General features: G+C 58.2%; 2 protein-coding genes across 2 annotated transcripts in view; both read right to left on the bottom strand.

The window, feature by feature from the left end:
• Positions 1-8923, bottom strand: part of PTK7 (protein tyrosine kinase 7 (inactive)) — a 39524-nt gene extending 30601 nt beyond the window's left edge. Inside the window, exon 1 of the mRNA XM_075706937.1 lies at positions 8893-8923. Coding sequence (XP_075563052.1) covers positions 8893-8923 — 31 coding nt within the window. The remainder of the gene's footprint in view (positions 1-8892) is intronic.
• Positions 8924-11451: 2528 nt separating this feature from the next.
• On the bottom strand, positions 11452-16039 carry LOC104027196 (heme-binding protein 1-like). The gene is made up of 5 exons (XM_075706680.1): positions 15871-16039; positions 15565-15650; positions 12746-12887; positions 12430-12613; positions 11452-12276 (listed from the first exon to the last, which is right to left on the bottom strand). The coding sequence occupies exons 1-5, from the start codon at positions 16037-16039 to the stop codon at positions 12102-12104; spliced, it is 756 nt and encodes a 251-aa protein (XP_075562795.1). The 3' UTR covers positions 11452-12101.
• Positions 16040-16328: the final 289 nt, after the last annotated feature.

Below are 16328 nucleotides of genomic sequence, written 5' to 3' on the forward strand. Positions count from 1 at the left end.
GGAAAGCTTTCCTCCCATGAAAGCTTCCCACTGACACAAGCACTGCCAGCGACTTCAACAGAGCCAGCACCATGGAGCAGCTCCATGCCACGCAAATGATGGGCCTCCCCAGCAGAGCCAGGACACACACCAAAGCACGCTGCGTAGAGAGCAATAAAGGCACTTGCAAGCTGCAGCTTGTCCTGCCTTTAACCATTTGGAGAGTCACTGTATGCTTTGGAATCAAAGGCTTCCTTTGTGCTCCTAAGAGGCCAACAAGCAACCATAATGAGGAGAGCATTTATAGTCGGTCTTAAGCAATACCGTGCCTATCTTGTGCCAGCATCACGTTTGACAGCAAGGACAACCCCACACAGAGCTGCCCAGAGGCACATAAGCCTCCCCTCTGCAGCCAGAATGGGGCTTGGCCTCCCCATGCCATGGCTCTGGGGACAGAGCCCTCTGGCTTGGGGTGGGAGGATGGACCCAACTTGCCGGCGTGCCCGTATCGACAGCAGTAGGGCGCTGTCTTGGCTGCCTTTCAGGGCGGCCCGAGCTGTACCCAGGCGTAAAATCCTGGTGCTGGGACAAACCTCATCTCTCAACAGCATCGGAGAGGAAAAGTTGTAAAGCCTGTCACCTTAGAGCTACCCTGAAAACAAACATCTGTTGTTAGCACTGAGGTCTGAGTGCAAAGCACTCACGGACACTCCTGTCCTCCAGGACTGAGCCTATGTCTGCCAGGGGCTGAAATACAAGTAGATGTCTAATAATCGCTCGCTTAAACCCCAGCCCCTTCCCGCACCAGCTCCCAGCACAGGCAGCAACCCTGCGTGTGTCATCGCTTTCTCTCAGCCTGCAACATCTCACTTTCCAGAGCAGGAGGGTTCACGCACTCGAAATCAAATGTGTCACCCCACTTTCCCGACAGGAGCCTGTTCGTATCAGTTTTCCTCATTCATCATCCTGCCCAACATGAACACTGATCCAAGCCATCCCAATCTCACAGAGGTCCAGACCATCTGACAGTGGTGGATTCAATTCACACACGCTCTGGGGCCCTGTGCACACCCCAGTCCACAAACGCCAAACTTCCTGCCTGCTCCATTCAAATCAAAGCTTAATTTGACAAGGAGAAGACAGGCCATCGGTATCCCACCGGCAAGCTCCATCTCACATGAGGAATCATCGGCTAAAAACAGCCATGCCTCCTCTCCAGACACACAATTTGTGTGCACCCGCTGTGCAAGGGGACAGGGAGTTCACGAGTACTCATCACTGCGATGTTCCACCCTGACAAGTCACAGTCTGAGTTCTCCTGCGGTTGGATCTGGCCAATTTTCATTTCTGCTCTCTGGGGCATCTGGACACCTCGGCATCCATCTGTTCACTATCAACAGGAACGTTTTAAGTCGTGACCTGGGCCTCGCCGGGATGTCACCTAATATTTTTAAGGATTAAAATGCGTTTTCAAGAGAAGTCCTTGCAGAACAACTTCAGAGGGTCAAAATCGGAGAACAGAGGATGGATTTTTGAAAGCTGACCAAATCAAAGGAGCAGCCCCAGGCAGTAACAGTCTGCAAAGAGCATCAACAAAAGCACCTACCCATCAACCTTCCCAAAGTGCTCTAAGACAAGCAGGCTCCGGAATGGCCTGAGCTGGGCCAGCACACCAAAACTCCTCATCCCAGGCACACAGACCAGGCTTTCAGAAGCTTGCAAACCACTCTGAAGTCCCCCTCGCCTCTCTCCTTGCTGATCAGACAGCACGTATTAGTTACCTGTCAGAGGAGAGGAAAGCAGTCTGTTCTGTGCACAGACAGAGATTGCTTCCCCGAAAAAGGCAAGGCTTAAATTAAGACTAGAAGTACTGTACAGCTCAGCCTTTTAAGCTCAGGAAAAACATTTTTGTATTAAATTTAAAAAAAAGCTGGCAAGAGTGAGGAACAGAGCTGAAGCAGCAGTCAATGAAAAGCACATGGGCTGCAGACCTGGCTGCCAACACAAATTGATGCTTTGAAACAAAGACCACTTGTGTTTGGCTTGAAGATCTTCCACAGCTACTCGGCAGGGGCTGCACAGATTAAAAGGAGACACAGGTAAACACAGGAGAACAGCGCTTGCTGCCAAGTATTTCCCCAGAACAAAGGAATGACCCTAAATGGAGTCCCTGCCTTGACAGGGTGGCATGGGTTCATCCTCACTGTGCTGCAACGTGCCAAACCAGGCAAGAGGAAACATTGGACAAACCTTTGGACAGGACTCTCTTCAACCTGAATTCAAGCAGCACCCAGACCCACAGACACATAGCCTGGACCCGGAGAGCTGCAGCTGCTTAACGCACTCCATGTGCCTCCAACCTCAAGAGCCCACAGGAGCTGCACAGGGTCCTGCACTTACAATGCAAGGTGGATTTGCTGGCACCGTGCGACTTGAGAGGTGATGGGACACTGCTCCCTCACATAGCACCCAACAGCAATGCAGGAAAGCAGCCCCTGAATCAGATCCCCCAGCAACAGGCGAAGAAGAGGAGAGACAAATGGAGAGCTGACAGCTCATCAACACAACCAGCACAGCAGATCCTGACAGGGTCAGGTAGTATGGAGGAGGTGGAAGTGCAGGACTCTGCCCAGGCCACATCCTCCAGAATCAAAAAGCCGTGTGCTTGCTTTCTTATGCTGTGGTTCAACAGCTTTGGTATTAGGAAGTGAGCAAACAGCTTCTAAAAGACCCCAGGGTCCCCCACCTTACTCGCACTCCCTCTAAACAACCACCCTAAAAGGCAAGAGATGCACAATATATCTGGACTGCTGAAAGCTCAGGAGGACATCAGGAACAACACATGAACCACGTGCAGAGCCTCCCAACCACGACAAAGCCCAGGGAACACACCCTGCTCTAGCAGGCAGCCACATGAGAAGCCTGAAAACCTGCAGCATCCCTGTCTGCTCTGTCAGATGTCTCTCAAAGAACAAATCCTTCCACGGCCAGCAGTGGGCTTGCTTCTTCCAGGCAAGCTGGCAGAGAAGGTACGCTACGTTCACAGCACAGCCCTTTAGCCCCACTGTGCAATACAATGTCTGCTGTTCTACCAGACTAAAGGCATTTACAAGCAGCTCTTGGATGCCACCTCCCAACATCCTCCAGGCAAGGAGCAGGACATGGAAGCAGGCCACCCAGCACAGCATCTCTGCCATGCTGAAATGCACACTGATGCCCAAGAACCAACATGTTACCAATTGTCAAATCGTCATTTCTTCATCTCCCTTCCCCCTCTCCCCAAGACCGGTCATCCCCAGGGTACTCAGGCCCCTGAGCTAGAGGATAGGGATGGGGACCAGAATGGAGCCCTCATAGTCCAGGAGGAAGCAGTTAGTGACCTGCTATGCCACCTGGATGCTCACAAGTCTATGGGGCCAGATGGGATCCACCCGAGAGTACTGAGGGAGCTGGCAGAGGAGCTCACTAAGCCACTTTCCATCATCTATCAGCAGTCCTGGTTAACAGGGGAGGTCCCTGATGACTGGAGGCTTGCCAACGTGACTCCCATCTACAAGAAGGGCCAGAAGGAGGACCCGGAAAACTACAGGCCTGTCAGCCTGACCTCAGTGCCGGTAAAGATTATGGAGAGGTTCATCTTGAGTGAACTCAACAGGCAAGTGCAGGTCAACCGGGGATCAGGCCCAGCCAGCATGGGTTCATGAAAGGCAGGTCCTGCTTGACCAACCTGATCTCCTTTTATGACCTGGTGACCCGCCTGGTAGATGATGGAAAGGCTGTGGATGTCATCTACCTGGACTTTAGCAAAGCTTTTGACACCGTCTCCCACAATATTCTCCTTGGGAAGCTGGCAGCTCATGGCTTGGACGGGCGTAGTCTTCGCTGGGTAAAAAACTGGTTGGGTGGCCGAGCCCAGAGAGTAGTTGTAAATGGAGTTAAGTCCAGTTGGCAGCCGGTCACGAGTGGTGTTCCCCAGGGCTCTGTTTTGGGGCCAGCCTTGTTTAATATCTTTATCGATGATCTGGATGAGGGCATTGAGTGCACCCTCAGCAAGTTTGCAGATGACACCAAAATGGGTGGGAGTGTCGATCTGCTGGAGGGTAGGATGGCCCTGCAGAGGGACCTGGACAGGCTGGACCGATGGGCCAGGGCCAACTGTATGAGGTTTAACAAGGTCGAGTGCCAGGTCCTGCACTTTGGGCACAACAGCCCCATGCAATGCCTGTAGGCTTGGGGAAGAGTGGCTGGAAAGCTGCCTGGCTGAAAAGGACCTGGGGGTGTTGGTTGACAGCCAGCTGAACACGAGCCAGCAGTGTGCCCAGGTAGCCAAGAAGGCCAACAGCATCCTGGCTTGTGTCAGGAATAGTGTGGCCAGCAGGAGCAGGGAGGTGATTGTTCCCCTGTACTCGGCGCTGGTGAGGCCGCACCTGGAATACTGTGTCCAGTTTTGGGCCCCTCAATACAAGAAAGACATTGAGGTGCTGGAGCGTGTTCAGAGAAGGGCAACGAAGCTGGTGGAGGGTCTGGAGCACAGGCCTTATGAGGAGTGGCTGAGGGAACTGGGGTTGTTTAGCCTCGAGAAGAGGAGGCTGAGGGGAGACCTTATCGCTCTCTACAACCACCTGAAAGGAGGTTGTAGTGAGGTGGGTGTTGGTCTCTTCTCCCACGTAGTTAGCAATAGGACAAGAGGAAATGGGCTTAAGCTGCGCCAGGGGAGGTTTAGGTTGGAAATTAGGAAAAATTTCTTTACGGAAAGGGTGGTCAAGCATTGGAACAGGCTGCCCAGAGAGGTGGTGGAGTCACCATCCCTGGAAGTGTTCAGAAAACGGGTAGACGTGGCACTTTGGGACATGGTTTAGTCTAGTCTACCCTTGATTGGCTTAGAGTAGACTTGGTAGTGTAGGTTAATGGTTGGACTGGATGATCTTAAAGGTCTTTTCCAATCTAAACGATTCTATGATTCTATGATTTCTTACAAGGTAAAAGACACCACGCTTGCCTTCTCCCACCTCGGGCATGCCCAGCCTTCTCCAGGAGGTATCGCCATGCCAAAGGCATTCACACGGGGGCCTGGGGAGGTGAACTGGCACAGCTGCCTCCTTCACTTACACAGCAAAATCCTCTGTGCTAGTTCACAGCTTTTGCAACCCCCTCCAAACCCAATGTTAGCAGCCTGCGCAACTTCAAATCCTCATAAAGGAGAATGTTCCTGTGCATCTGCCAAGCATCTTGTCAGCCTCGCTGCCCGTCAGGCCTCCAAAGAGCTGCCTGTCCCAACCCATGAGACTGCCACTCATGTCAGCAGAAGGAGACCTGTTTCCTTGGGGTCTGGACAAACAATCGCATGTCCTCCGATCTCAGGGGAATTTCCCTGCAAACACCGCAGCAGCAACTGCCTTCACAAAGAGCACGTTTGTACCCAAGTCTGTCTGCTGCTAAATAAGCATTTGTTCCAAGTTTCCAAATATCGAAAGCAGTGGAAACACCCACTGCTAATGTGAAATATTTTACATTCCAGGCCTGAGAGCTATGCTTGAAAATGTTCAGAGAGGAAAGAGTGTTTATTCACTAGAGAGAGGTGTAGGTCCAGGTATTTACTTAAGTCCACGTGTGCTTGCTGGAAGACAGCTTTGATCTTTGCAGCTCAAATAGCAGATGAATTGCAATGAAGGGAAGAAAAATATTAGTGTAAAGTTCCCCTAGTAAATACCTGTAACCAGGCCTCACAGCCTTCAGATCTTTTTTAAGTGCCTTATCACTTACAGCCAGACTGGCCCTTGCGTTCTTGCCCACTGACCCAAAGCCAGGCTCTTCTCTTCCCACTCCTTTTCTAACTTCTTCCCTCCATTCCCCTTGGGCTCCGTGGCCTTTGGAGAAAGCACAGCCTGCCCTCCCAGGACACGTATGCCTATCTGCTTGGATGCAACGTGGACTAGCTTTTGCTCAAACAAGGTGAGACCTATCCATCTGAGCAACACGCAGACGTGCAGTGCCATCCACCCGCCTGCCTGGAGCAAGAGGGCTTCAGCAGACTGGGAGGAAACACGCTGCCATCAGCAGGAGCATTCATCACCCAGCACGCCACTAAATACAGGTGCTTGCTGCAGTTTAAACATCTGCCTTTAGAAGACGGTCTCATTCCAGATCAATTAAGAGATCAGAGGACATCTTTAAAGGATGCAGAACGCGACAACCCTCTGATCAGTCCAGCTCTCAGTGGCCCAGGACCCACTGTGCAGACAAAGAAGTGCCCAGGGTCATGACTATGGAGTCGCCATGCCTTTGAAGCTCCTGCCACGTCGGGGTTACAGCCTGCCTGGAGCATTGCCTGAGCACAGCCAAGTCCCAGGGGGGAAAACATGCTTTGTAAGAAAAGAACGGTATTGGCTTGTCACCGCTTTGCCCCAAAACAGCCCAGAAATGTGCTGAGCAGTGCAGCTTTTTGGCTGCTGAAGGGATGCTCGCTCAGATCAACTATCACAGTACTTGGTCTGGCTGGAGAGGACTCAGAGCTGCTGGAAAACAGATGGCAGCTTCAGCTCAAAGAGTGAAAGTCGCCCAAGTTGTACTATTGGAAATTTATTCTGGACCCTTTAAACCCAAGAGAAATTCTCAGATCCTATCTGATCATTCCTGTTTTTCTTCTTTAGGAAGAAGCTTGCTAGCAAGCACAAGAAAAGCACTGCCATACAGAAACATACAGCTTAACACAGGACATGGAGGCACTTCCAGAACAAAATAGACCTTTTGGGGTTTTTTAGCTGTAAAGAAAAGTTGACTCAGCAAATATTTCCTCCGCTAGCATTTCAACCACATGTTCCAGCAGAAGCCAGCACACATCTGGCACGCTGCAGTGTCATTGCCAGAAAGATCACAGCTTTGCTGAGCAACGGAAATGGAGGAACAGGGACCAGCAGTCCAGGCACCGAGCACTCCTGGAACACATACGTGGCAAAGGAGGATCACAGAAAGGACCCACGCAAGCCATGGATACCCCACGCTTCACAGGTCTTTCCCCAGCCCTCTCTCCAAACAGAATCCACAGGCAAAGGGAGACACTGCCCTACAACCTGCAAAACTTACCGCTAGCCTGTAAAACCTAGACATTGAACCGTACGTTTTGGCCCCATTGCTGGCGTCTGAGCTTTTTTACAGTGCCCATAAGCTGGACGGCAGCACGTTCCTCCCAGTGCTGTAGGACGTGGTCCTGCTGAGCAGGCGAAACACGGAGGAGAGTATGTGCTTGGAGCAGTACAGAAACTCCAGCAACCGGAGAGGGGAGCGTGCCAGCAGGAAAGGCGGCAGACAGCCCTCACGGGCAGGCCTGCACATCCCAGCTGCCGGCGGTGGCACGCTGGCAGGTAGGCGAATGCTGCGGCAGGTCCGCAGGGCCCCGTGGCTCCAAACCAGAGCCCAAGCAAAAGCATGCACTCCCACTGCAGAAACAGCCTTCCCGGAAGGCTGCCAAGGCAATCGGCGATTACGGTGCTAATCAGCTAAATAAGTGCTGCTTTTCGTGCTTATCAGCTGTAAATTGGACATTACTTGCAGCCTGGCAGCAGGGCTCAGCCGCAGCTCCAGACACGCGAAAAGCAGCAGCGCTATAAATACCTTTCCCTCAGAGGCAGTATCCTCCCCAGGTACTAGACTAAGATCGCTCTTGATTTTGCAGCAGAAACTGCAAAGCAAACTGTACAATTGCGCACGGTGATGCAGAAGGGACCGCAAGCGGGTACTGGCGACACGCAGGACCCTGTCTGCAGGGTTCCCAGCCGAAGGCGGCATGGCGTGGGACAGACGTGGGACCCTTCAAAGCCAGGCTGGAAACCAGCTCGCAGCCCCTGCCTCTCGCACCACGGCCAAAACGCCAGGCTCCTCAGGCAAGGAAAATGGCGCTAGGAGGCCAGCAGGGAGAAACACTGTGGAGCAGAGCGAGGGAAGGCGGGTTTGGGCCTTGGGGCTGGAGTTGGACGCCGTGAAAAGCAGCGGCCAGGAAAACCGACCGGCCATCCCCAGGCCATCCCCAAGCCACCGACGAGGCTGGCGGAGCCGGGAGCGGGCAGGTGGGCTGGCTCACACCCCGCACTGCACGGAGGGTGGCACGGGGGGGGGGGGGATGTGGGGGGGTGGCTCATCCGGATGTGCTCAGCGATGGCCAAACGCCCCCTCGGCGGCTGGGAGGCCAATTTCTACGGGTGGGAGCCCACTGCTGTTTCTTCCGCCGGTTTTGCTCTCCTCAGGTTTCACGGGAAAACCACCCGCTGCCGCACACCGGCAGCCCTCCCGGTGCCGGCCCTCACCACGGGGCCCGGGGAGGCTGCGAGACGGGGCCGAGCCCAGCGGGGAGGGGGGGCGGGGGGCCGGCAGCCACCTCCCCGGAGCGCCGCAGCCTCGGGAGCGCCCGTTCGCCGTCTCCCCGGCGGCAAAGCGCCTGCCCCATTTGCATCCGAGCTCATTTCGGCACGACGCTCCCCCAGACGGGCGGGCAGGGCGAGCCGGCGCACGCCGGGCAAGGAGAGCCGGGGCGAGGCGCTCCGGCGGCTCCCGCAGCGCAGCGGGGCTCGGCGGGGCGGGGGCGCGGCCGCCCTCCGGGATGGAAGCGGCGGGCCCCCCCCCGCAGCCCCGTCCCGGGACGCCGGGCCCCGCCACCGCCGGGCTCACGGGAACCCGGGGGGCCAGGACCACCGGGGGCTCGGCCCAACAGGCGGCCGCGCCGCTTCCACCCCCCCCCCACCCCACCCCGGGGGCGGCGGCGCCCTCTCCCCCGCACCGCCGACGGCCCCAGCGCGGCCCCGCTGCGGGCGCCCGGGGGGGCGCGAAGCCCCGCCACCGCGGGCGGGCACCGGGCCCCGCATCCCCGGGGGGGGGGAGGGAGGGGGGGAGGCTGCGGCGCCCGGCCCAGCCCGCACTCACCCAGCACCAGGAGCGCCCGCACCGCCGCCATCCTCCGCGCCGCTCCCCGCCGCGCCGGTCAGCGCGCGCCCCGTCCCGCGGCCGTGGCCATGCCGCCGCCGCCGCCGCCAACGGGAGGGGCTTCCGGGGGGCGGGGCGGCCACCGGAAACCGGGCGGGGTCCGGGGGGAGCGGGGCCCCGCGGGCAGCGCCCGCCTCACACCCCCCCACCACCCCCCCCCCCGCTCGGCCGGCGGCCCCGCCGCGGTGCGGGAGGCGAAGGGCTCCCCCGGAGCGGAGCGGCGGCCGCCCAGCCTCGCCGGTGCGGGGGACAGGGTCGCGGCGGGAGGCCCTGGGCCGGCCGGCGGGGACCCCCGCGCCGCTGGGTGCCCCCGCTCCTCTCCGCAGCAAACCCCGGCGTGGGGTGTCCGGAGCAGCGGGGGGGGGCACAGAGCTCCCCTCCCGCCACGGGGCTGCTCGCAGACGGGCTCGCTTCTTAAACCGATGGTAAAACTCCCACCGCACCGCTGGTGAGGGACCCTGCGAAAGCACAGGGGCACCCGGGAGCCAGCAGCTCCGCAGCCCGCTGCGGGCAGAGGGCTGGACACACGGCCCCAGCCGCACGACGCGTTGCCTGCTCCTTGCTGCTCCCCGACATCACCCAAAGTCGGGGCACAGCAGCGCAAGCTGGCCTGCCCACCTGCACGGCGCAGGCTGGAGGCCTCCCGGCCCGACCGAACGCCTCCCGGCCCGACCGAACGCCTCCCGGCCCGACCGAACGCCTCCTGCGGAGCCTGCTGCGGCTCTCGACGCCAGCTTCCCAGCCGGTTTGTTGAACCTCCAAAATGCTGGCTGCTTTTGGCACTGCGTGGAAGACTCACCATCAGACACCCCGCAGCGTCCCCGAGAGCGCTGCTGGATCCGTCACAGAGGATGCTGAAGTCTTGACTCGGCAAAGCCCGTCGCACAGGATCGGAGCGTGCCTGCTGCCCTGCGTGGCCTTGCCAGCCTGGAGCTGTAGCAGAAGCCCCTGCCATTACCACCTCCGGCAGGGCCTGGGACACCACGGAGTTGCCCCAGCGGCGCGTGGCTCTGCGGCTTTGCCAGTAGCCGCAGACCAGTTCTTTCTCGTAGGGAAGCCACCGCTTCCTGTCACCAAAAGCTGTTCTGGTTGTGGTTGGGGACCAAGGAGCCTCAGAGGAAGCGGTAGCCTATTAAGCAAGCTCTAGAAAGCAAGTTTTACTTCCACCTGCAAGCTCAGGGCAAGCGAGCAAAGCAGCTGATGCGTAGTAAGAGGAAGAGTCTCTGTCCCCCACACACACTGGATGGCTGACTTTGCTCTCCCACTGATGCTGAGCCATCTGATCCCAGCCTCACATAAGGGAAATTGCTTTTCCTTCCCCAGGAGGGAAGCGAGCACAGCACTGCTGATCCAGGTATCACCACTCTTATCTGAGGAGCAGCTGCCACATCAGCCCTCAGAGCTGCAGGCTGTCACAGCACCTCCCCAGCCCTACCTGTCTTTAGTGCCCCAGGGACAAGAACTGCACCACAGGATACCCAGGAAACCACACTCTGCTCTTGCCCAGACCCTGCCTGAAGCTACCTTGCTCCCTTGAAGAGGAGGCTGTAACGTGCTCGGCCCTGCTCTCCCCACAGCCACAGGCTGGGCACCCAGGCTCCCCCGCTGCCAGAGGGCAAGCCAGCCTGGACAGGGCAGCGAACAGCATCTGGCTGGAGAATGGAGTGGCAGAAGCCGCCTGCACTGCTAAGGCAATGAGACCACGGAGCTGGCCCCGGCCTTCCCCCCTCCAGCTGCACTGTAGGGCCAGATCCAGAGTTTGAGCAGCAGGAGGTGAGGCACACAGCACACCTCCAGTTACAGTAGGAGGAAATTCCTTGGGAACTGGGTCAGACGCAGCCAGAAGTCCCTCCACACCCAGCCGGTTAATCACATCCCTGCAAAAGTACACCAGTTCTTGCAGCCAGCCGGCACGATGTGCAGTCACATTCGAATTCTCAGCCCCCAAGATCAGGTGCCCGTGTGCAATAGTCAGAGGAGCCAACTTTTTGCACAGGGGGAAAAATGAGGCTAGAGCAGACCCCATCCAACCACCTTACCTGCAGGGGAGTGCGGCCAGTTGTTTCTAGCAGCAATGTAAGCAGCCTGTGCAGCAAAGCAGAGGCTGTGCCTGGCTGAACACGAGGCCATAACCTGGGCAAACATTAGGGCCCTTCTACTTAGCCACAGCTTTGCAGCCTGGAGCATCTTGAGGAGGGAGAGCAAGGCTCTTCCCAAGCCCAGCTGGGCACTCCCCATCCCCACCATCAGTGATCTGCAGCTGCAGTGGTTTGAGCTGGGTTTATTTACTGTTGGCACTGCCAGCTTCCCCCAGGAAAGCACGACGGTATTCGTGGATGTGAAACTCACTGATCGATGCACAACACAACACACAGCGGTGCCGCTGCTGCTGCTGTCAGGACCTGTCCCTCTCAGCTTGCAGCAGGTCCACAGAACAGCACCCACAACTGATGGACAAAGGCTGCCAGCGCCTGGGTCCTGGCTGAGGGATGGTGAGTGATGGTGAGTGACAGCCAGGGAGGCACCCAACAGTCCAAAGAGAGCCACCCCAGCAGGAAACGTTCAGGATCCGCATCTCGCTTGTGGCGAGCCCTTTCCCCCTTCGAACCCCACTGTCCCTGTAGCAGCATTTCAGTGGCTCTGTTCGGGACAGGCAGCCATTCTCACAGGATGCAGGCCAGAGCCCAGACAAAGCCCCACACCTCGTACACAGTCATTTGCCTTTTAGACACCACCAGCTTGTGACTCTGCCAACCACAAGCCCCACTAGCATGCCTGGCACAGCTCTGCAACCCCAGCTCAGAGCTGAGAGAAGCCCAGGTCAGGCTAGCACATTGCACAAGCCCCCAGAGTTACCGCCTTACACGAGCCCCCCCCACACGCTTCCCACCAGGAGCCTGCTGCAGAGGCTCTCCCCGGTGCCAGCTCCAGCCTCAGCTGGCCCCTGCGGGGGCAGGCGAAGTGCAAACCAGGCAGGTTTTCCCCTGGCTGGGCCTTCGCAGGGCAGAGTGCAAGCCCACCCCGCAGTCTCCTGGTCTGTCATTTTGTGGGGTGAACGGTGGGTCAGGATGTGCATTCGCCTCCTTTGGGTCAGAACTGCCATCTACACCAGGTCCAGTCGCAGGATGGTTTGCGGTCACGGAGGGGACTCACTCGCCTCGGCAGATGAACCAGATCTCATTGCGGCGCTGAGGGATGCTGGGATTTTCGTAAGAAGCCACGATGTACGTTTCCCGGAGCACAGTATGTGTGGAGCCCAAGAGGTCCCAGAAGAGGCTGATCTCTCGCAGAATCGTCTCCTCAGTGGTCATCCCATAGAAAACCCTGCAGCAAAGGGAGCAACGTAAGCAACAGAGCCAGGACATTCCCCCTTCCCACAGCCAGGGCTCCCATCCCTCTGCCCAAGGAACCACAGCAGCTGTGCAGGGAGTTCATACACCTGCTGAGCTGAGAAAACACCTCTGGTGCTGGGGTCACCTGGTTATAACCCAGAGTGGTGCCCGCTCAGTGATGTGGATTTCGGGGTCCGTGGGAACAGGGGGGTTTTGCTGGAACTCTCCCGGGAGATAATAGGCAGTTACGACCTCACGCTCCAGCTCGGTCCCCTCCTTGGTCAGGTGGATTTCGTTGAGCACTGGGACTGTCATGCCCAGATAGCAACCTGGAAGGAGGCAGGAAGGCAGTGAGCGCAGTGAGATGGCTGGGTCAGTGGCGGCAGCCCTCCTCCCCACTCCAGACGAACGGCGGCAGGTCCCTCCCTCTGTGCAGCCTGCCAGCCCCCTCCAGCACACACCTACAGAGTTCTCCTTGCAGATGTAGCGCATGAGCTTCATGAAGCTCATGGAGATGCTCTGCTCATACATGGGCTCCCCCTTGGTGACACACGCCCACTTCCCAGCTGGGTACCACCGCTCCTCGTAGGCTGCTTCCTCGCACTGAAACAGGCCACAGACAAGCCAAGTCAGAGTTAAGCACACTGACAACACTGCAGCACTTGGGTGGCGAAACCAACACTGACAGGCAGGAAGCGGGGAGACAGGACCCTGCCAAAACGAGACCTGCTGCTAGTCAGTGATTGGCAGGGGAGGCCGGAGAAGGCGAGGGGAACTGGCATCACACGCACCTCAGACAAGGACATTAACAGCACCGGGCAAAAGTCAGCGAAAGGAAAAGCACAGACAGGGGACAGGGTGCAGGGAGGCTTGGAGGCTCCTGGCATGCACAAGGAATGCAGCACATCCTCAGCAGCGGGCACAGGACTTCCTGCTCCTCTCCAGTCTCTGTCCTGCCTACTCACAAGGATGTTCCTGATTCCAGGCACCCAAAGGCCTCCAGTAAGGTTGACGTGATTCTCAGGTGCAGTGCCTGAGAATTGCTGGAGCACTGTGTGCACAGAGAATAACAAGCAAAAAGCCTCCTGCCCAGCAGAAGGGAAAGTCTGGCAGAAGAGCTCTAGCATCCAGAGGAGCTGTGAAGGTTGAAACAAAACTCCTCGCAGATCCTTCTCCCATACCAAGAAGTGACAGGAGGAAGAAGAGACATGAACCCAGCTGGTGCAGAGGGGACAGTTTCGTGGGATGGGTCAGAATCTCTGTTTCCAGCACAGATGCCCAGTCTTCTGGACAAACCCAACACAGAAGTGGGGCGGGGGGAGTGGGGAAATTGCATCTGGATCTGCTCATAGTCCAACTCATGGTATGGTTAGAACCACAGGCACTGCATAAAGAGGGGCTGGGAAGTTGTAGCCAGCACCTATCTTCCTGCTCTCAGCTTGTTCTTCAGCCAGATGAAAGTGGTCATGAGACAACCTTGTTCCACGGGGCTCAGGGCACCTGTCCAAACTTCTGTGCTCCACAGCTGTGCTGGCAGTGAGTGAGCCAGGAGGTTGTGACTAGCCTCAGCACTGAGTGCAGCCTCCCTGTGCCTCCACCCAAATCAGGTCTCTACTCAGAAAGCCAAACCAAAGGCAGAAGGCAGGCATCTGGGCTGCTTGTGTGCATCAGTGGGGTGCCAGGAAGGGGAGTGCCCCAAAACACTGCAGGCCAGCCAGCATTCACCATCCAGATGGGGCCATGCCTGCTATTGTCCCACCAAGCAAAGCAGAGCAAGAGCATTTTCCAAGCAAGGAAACCGCCAGTCCCTCTAGACTATTTGCAAATCTCATCTGTCGCACCATCTGCGAATAAACCTATCAACCCAGCAAGGCACGGTGCCTGGTCCTTCCACAGCCTGATCCTTATATGAAGCAACACCACTCTAGAAGATGAGACTTGACCATGAGAAAGAGGGAAGATGCTTCATACACACCCAGTGACAACAGGTCCCTGCAACGTGAGCTGGGGAATTTGACTGAGTACTGACAGAGCAAGGCTCTGTAGGTAGTATAGTAATTCACTTGTCTCCAAGAGGAGGACAGCTGGTAGCACTGACAGCTCAGAAGGAGCAACCAAATACTACTGACCTGCCCGAGCCTGGGAAACGTGTCCTCAAGGGCCCCAGCTCCAGAGTCCCCTCAGCACTAATGCCAGGAAGTGGCTCCTATCTCCTCGCCCAGCCCCAGAGTCAAACTCCAAGAATCCTCCTCAGGCACAGAGGGGATGCCAATAGCAACAAAAGATCTTCAGGCCCCGCAAAGTCTTGGGGACCCATTCCTGCCTGGGACCGGCACAGGTAGAGAAGAGCCCAGACTAAGTCCCTGGGACCCAGAAGAAGAGGGGAAAAGGGGGGTGTGGTGAAGCCCCAGTTCAGAGCTGTACAACCCACATGCTCAGACGTGTTTTACAGGTGGGAGTGTTGGATCTCAGCCCAGAAGAAATTGGTTAAGCTCTCCTCGTATAGAGGACAACTGACAGATGTCGTCTTGGTAGCAAGCCCAACCAAGCCTGCAGAGACGCAGGAACCAGTCTGACAAGCACTTCTCCACAGTTATTTCTCAAAGCTCAGGAGCACCCTTTTGTGCGAGGGATGAGAGCAGGTGTGCAACTTAGCCAGCAGGAACAGGAGATCTTCGCGCAGAAGCTACCATGTTTGGATTGGCAGCTGTGGCAAACACCACCACATGCCCAACAGCCAGGGCCACGGGCCCCGTGTTGCCCACAGAAGCATCCTTATCTTGTGCCAGCTGAGATCTCCAGCTCAACCAGTAGCCACATAACGAGCACAAATAGAAAGCCAGCAGGACTTTGAGCTATGCAACAAGGTGTTTTGAGCAAGGCAGGGAGCAGGCTCTGAACTGAAAATTCACTCTCTTGCGTGTGCCCCACCCAGCCAGAGGATGGGTTGGCAAAGGAGGCAGCTGGAAGCCAGGAGACCAAGGAAAGCAGCAGGACTGGTCCAATTTTAAAATAAAGGCTGGGAAGTTGAGCATTGCCATTACTCAACGCAGAAGATGGAGGAATGGCAGAATGCTGCACCAATCCAGAGTCGCCGTCCTGGCTGCCGCGCAGAAACCTCTGCGAGGCCGGTGCAGGCAAGCCGACGCGCGGCCGCCTTCTCTGCGAGGAAGACGCTCTTCCCGCTCCCCAGGCCGGCGGCAGCACCCGCACCCGTACCCCTCGCCACGGGCAGGCAGCGGACGGGAACCTGGGGGTGCGGAGGGGGTGCGGGCCTCACCTTCTCCCGCTGCGAGAGGGTGACGTACGGCACGGGCTCACGAGCCTGGTTGTGCCGGGTCATCTGGACGATCGGGCCTGCCATGTCTGCAAGGCAAAGCACAGGGGAGGCGAGGCTGGCCCGGGCTGGGGAGCATGGGGGGGGGGGGGGGGGGTGTTGTCCCGCGGCGCACCGGGCCCGCCCCACCCCGCTCGCTGCCGCCGGCCCCGCAGCCGGCTCGCAGGGCGCCGCCAGCCCCGCAAGGGCTCCCCCGTCCCCCGCGGCCCGGCCCCGGGGCCGCCCGCCGCAGCGCGCCCCGGCGCTCACCTCGGGGCAGGCTCACTCGGTGGGTGCTGGCTACCACCTCCCACTGGGCGAACAACCGGCCCCGCTCCTCCTCCTCCTCCTCCTCGCCGCCGCCGCCGCCCTCCTCCCCGCCGCCGGCTGCGGCCTCCTCGCCCAGCCCGTCCAGGTCCTCCAGCGTGATCCGCGCCATCGCCCCCGCTCCGCCGCGCACCCGGAAGCCCGCGGCCCGGCGGGCAGCGCAGCGCAGCGCCCCGCCCCCCCCTCCCGCCCCGAGTGGCGTCACAGCCCGGGCCACGAGGCCCGCCCCCGCGCGCGCCCGCTGGCGCCGCCGCCGTTCCCCCGGGCTGAGCCGCGGACGCGGCGGCGGTGGCTCCTAGGGTGGGTTTTATTTAATAAAATAAAGTACAGCGATCAACCAACGCGGGGTGAATCAACGCACGGCCGCCCCCCCCCCCCCCCCCCTCGCCGCGGCCGGGGCA

The sequence above is a fragment of the Pelecanus crispus genome, chromosome 3, assembly GCF_030463565.1.
Source record: "Pelecanus crispus isolate bPelCri1 chromosome 3, bPelCri1.pri, whole genome shotgun sequence".
NCBI classification, from domain to species: domain Eukaryota; kingdom Metazoa; phylum Chordata; class Aves; order Pelecaniformes; family Pelecanidae; genus Pelecanus; species Pelecanus crispus.

What these genes read in the sequence shown, in the direction of transcription:
- LOC104027196 (XM_075706680.1), bottom strand. Translation starts at nt 16,039, where the DNA reads ATGGCGCGGATCACGCTGGAGGACCTGGACGGGCTGGGCGAGGAGGCC. An exon ending in CCCTCTCGCAGCGGGAGAAG is followed by an intron (nt 12,888 to 15,564) that starts GTGAGGCCCGCA and finishes GGCCTGTTTCAG; the next exon opens with TGCGAGGAAGCAGCCTACGA. An exon ending in CTGCAAGGAGAACTCTGTAG is followed by an intron (nt 12,614 to 12,745) that starts GTGTGTGCTGGA and finishes GCCTCCTTCCAG; the next exon opens with GTTGCTATCTGGGCATGACA.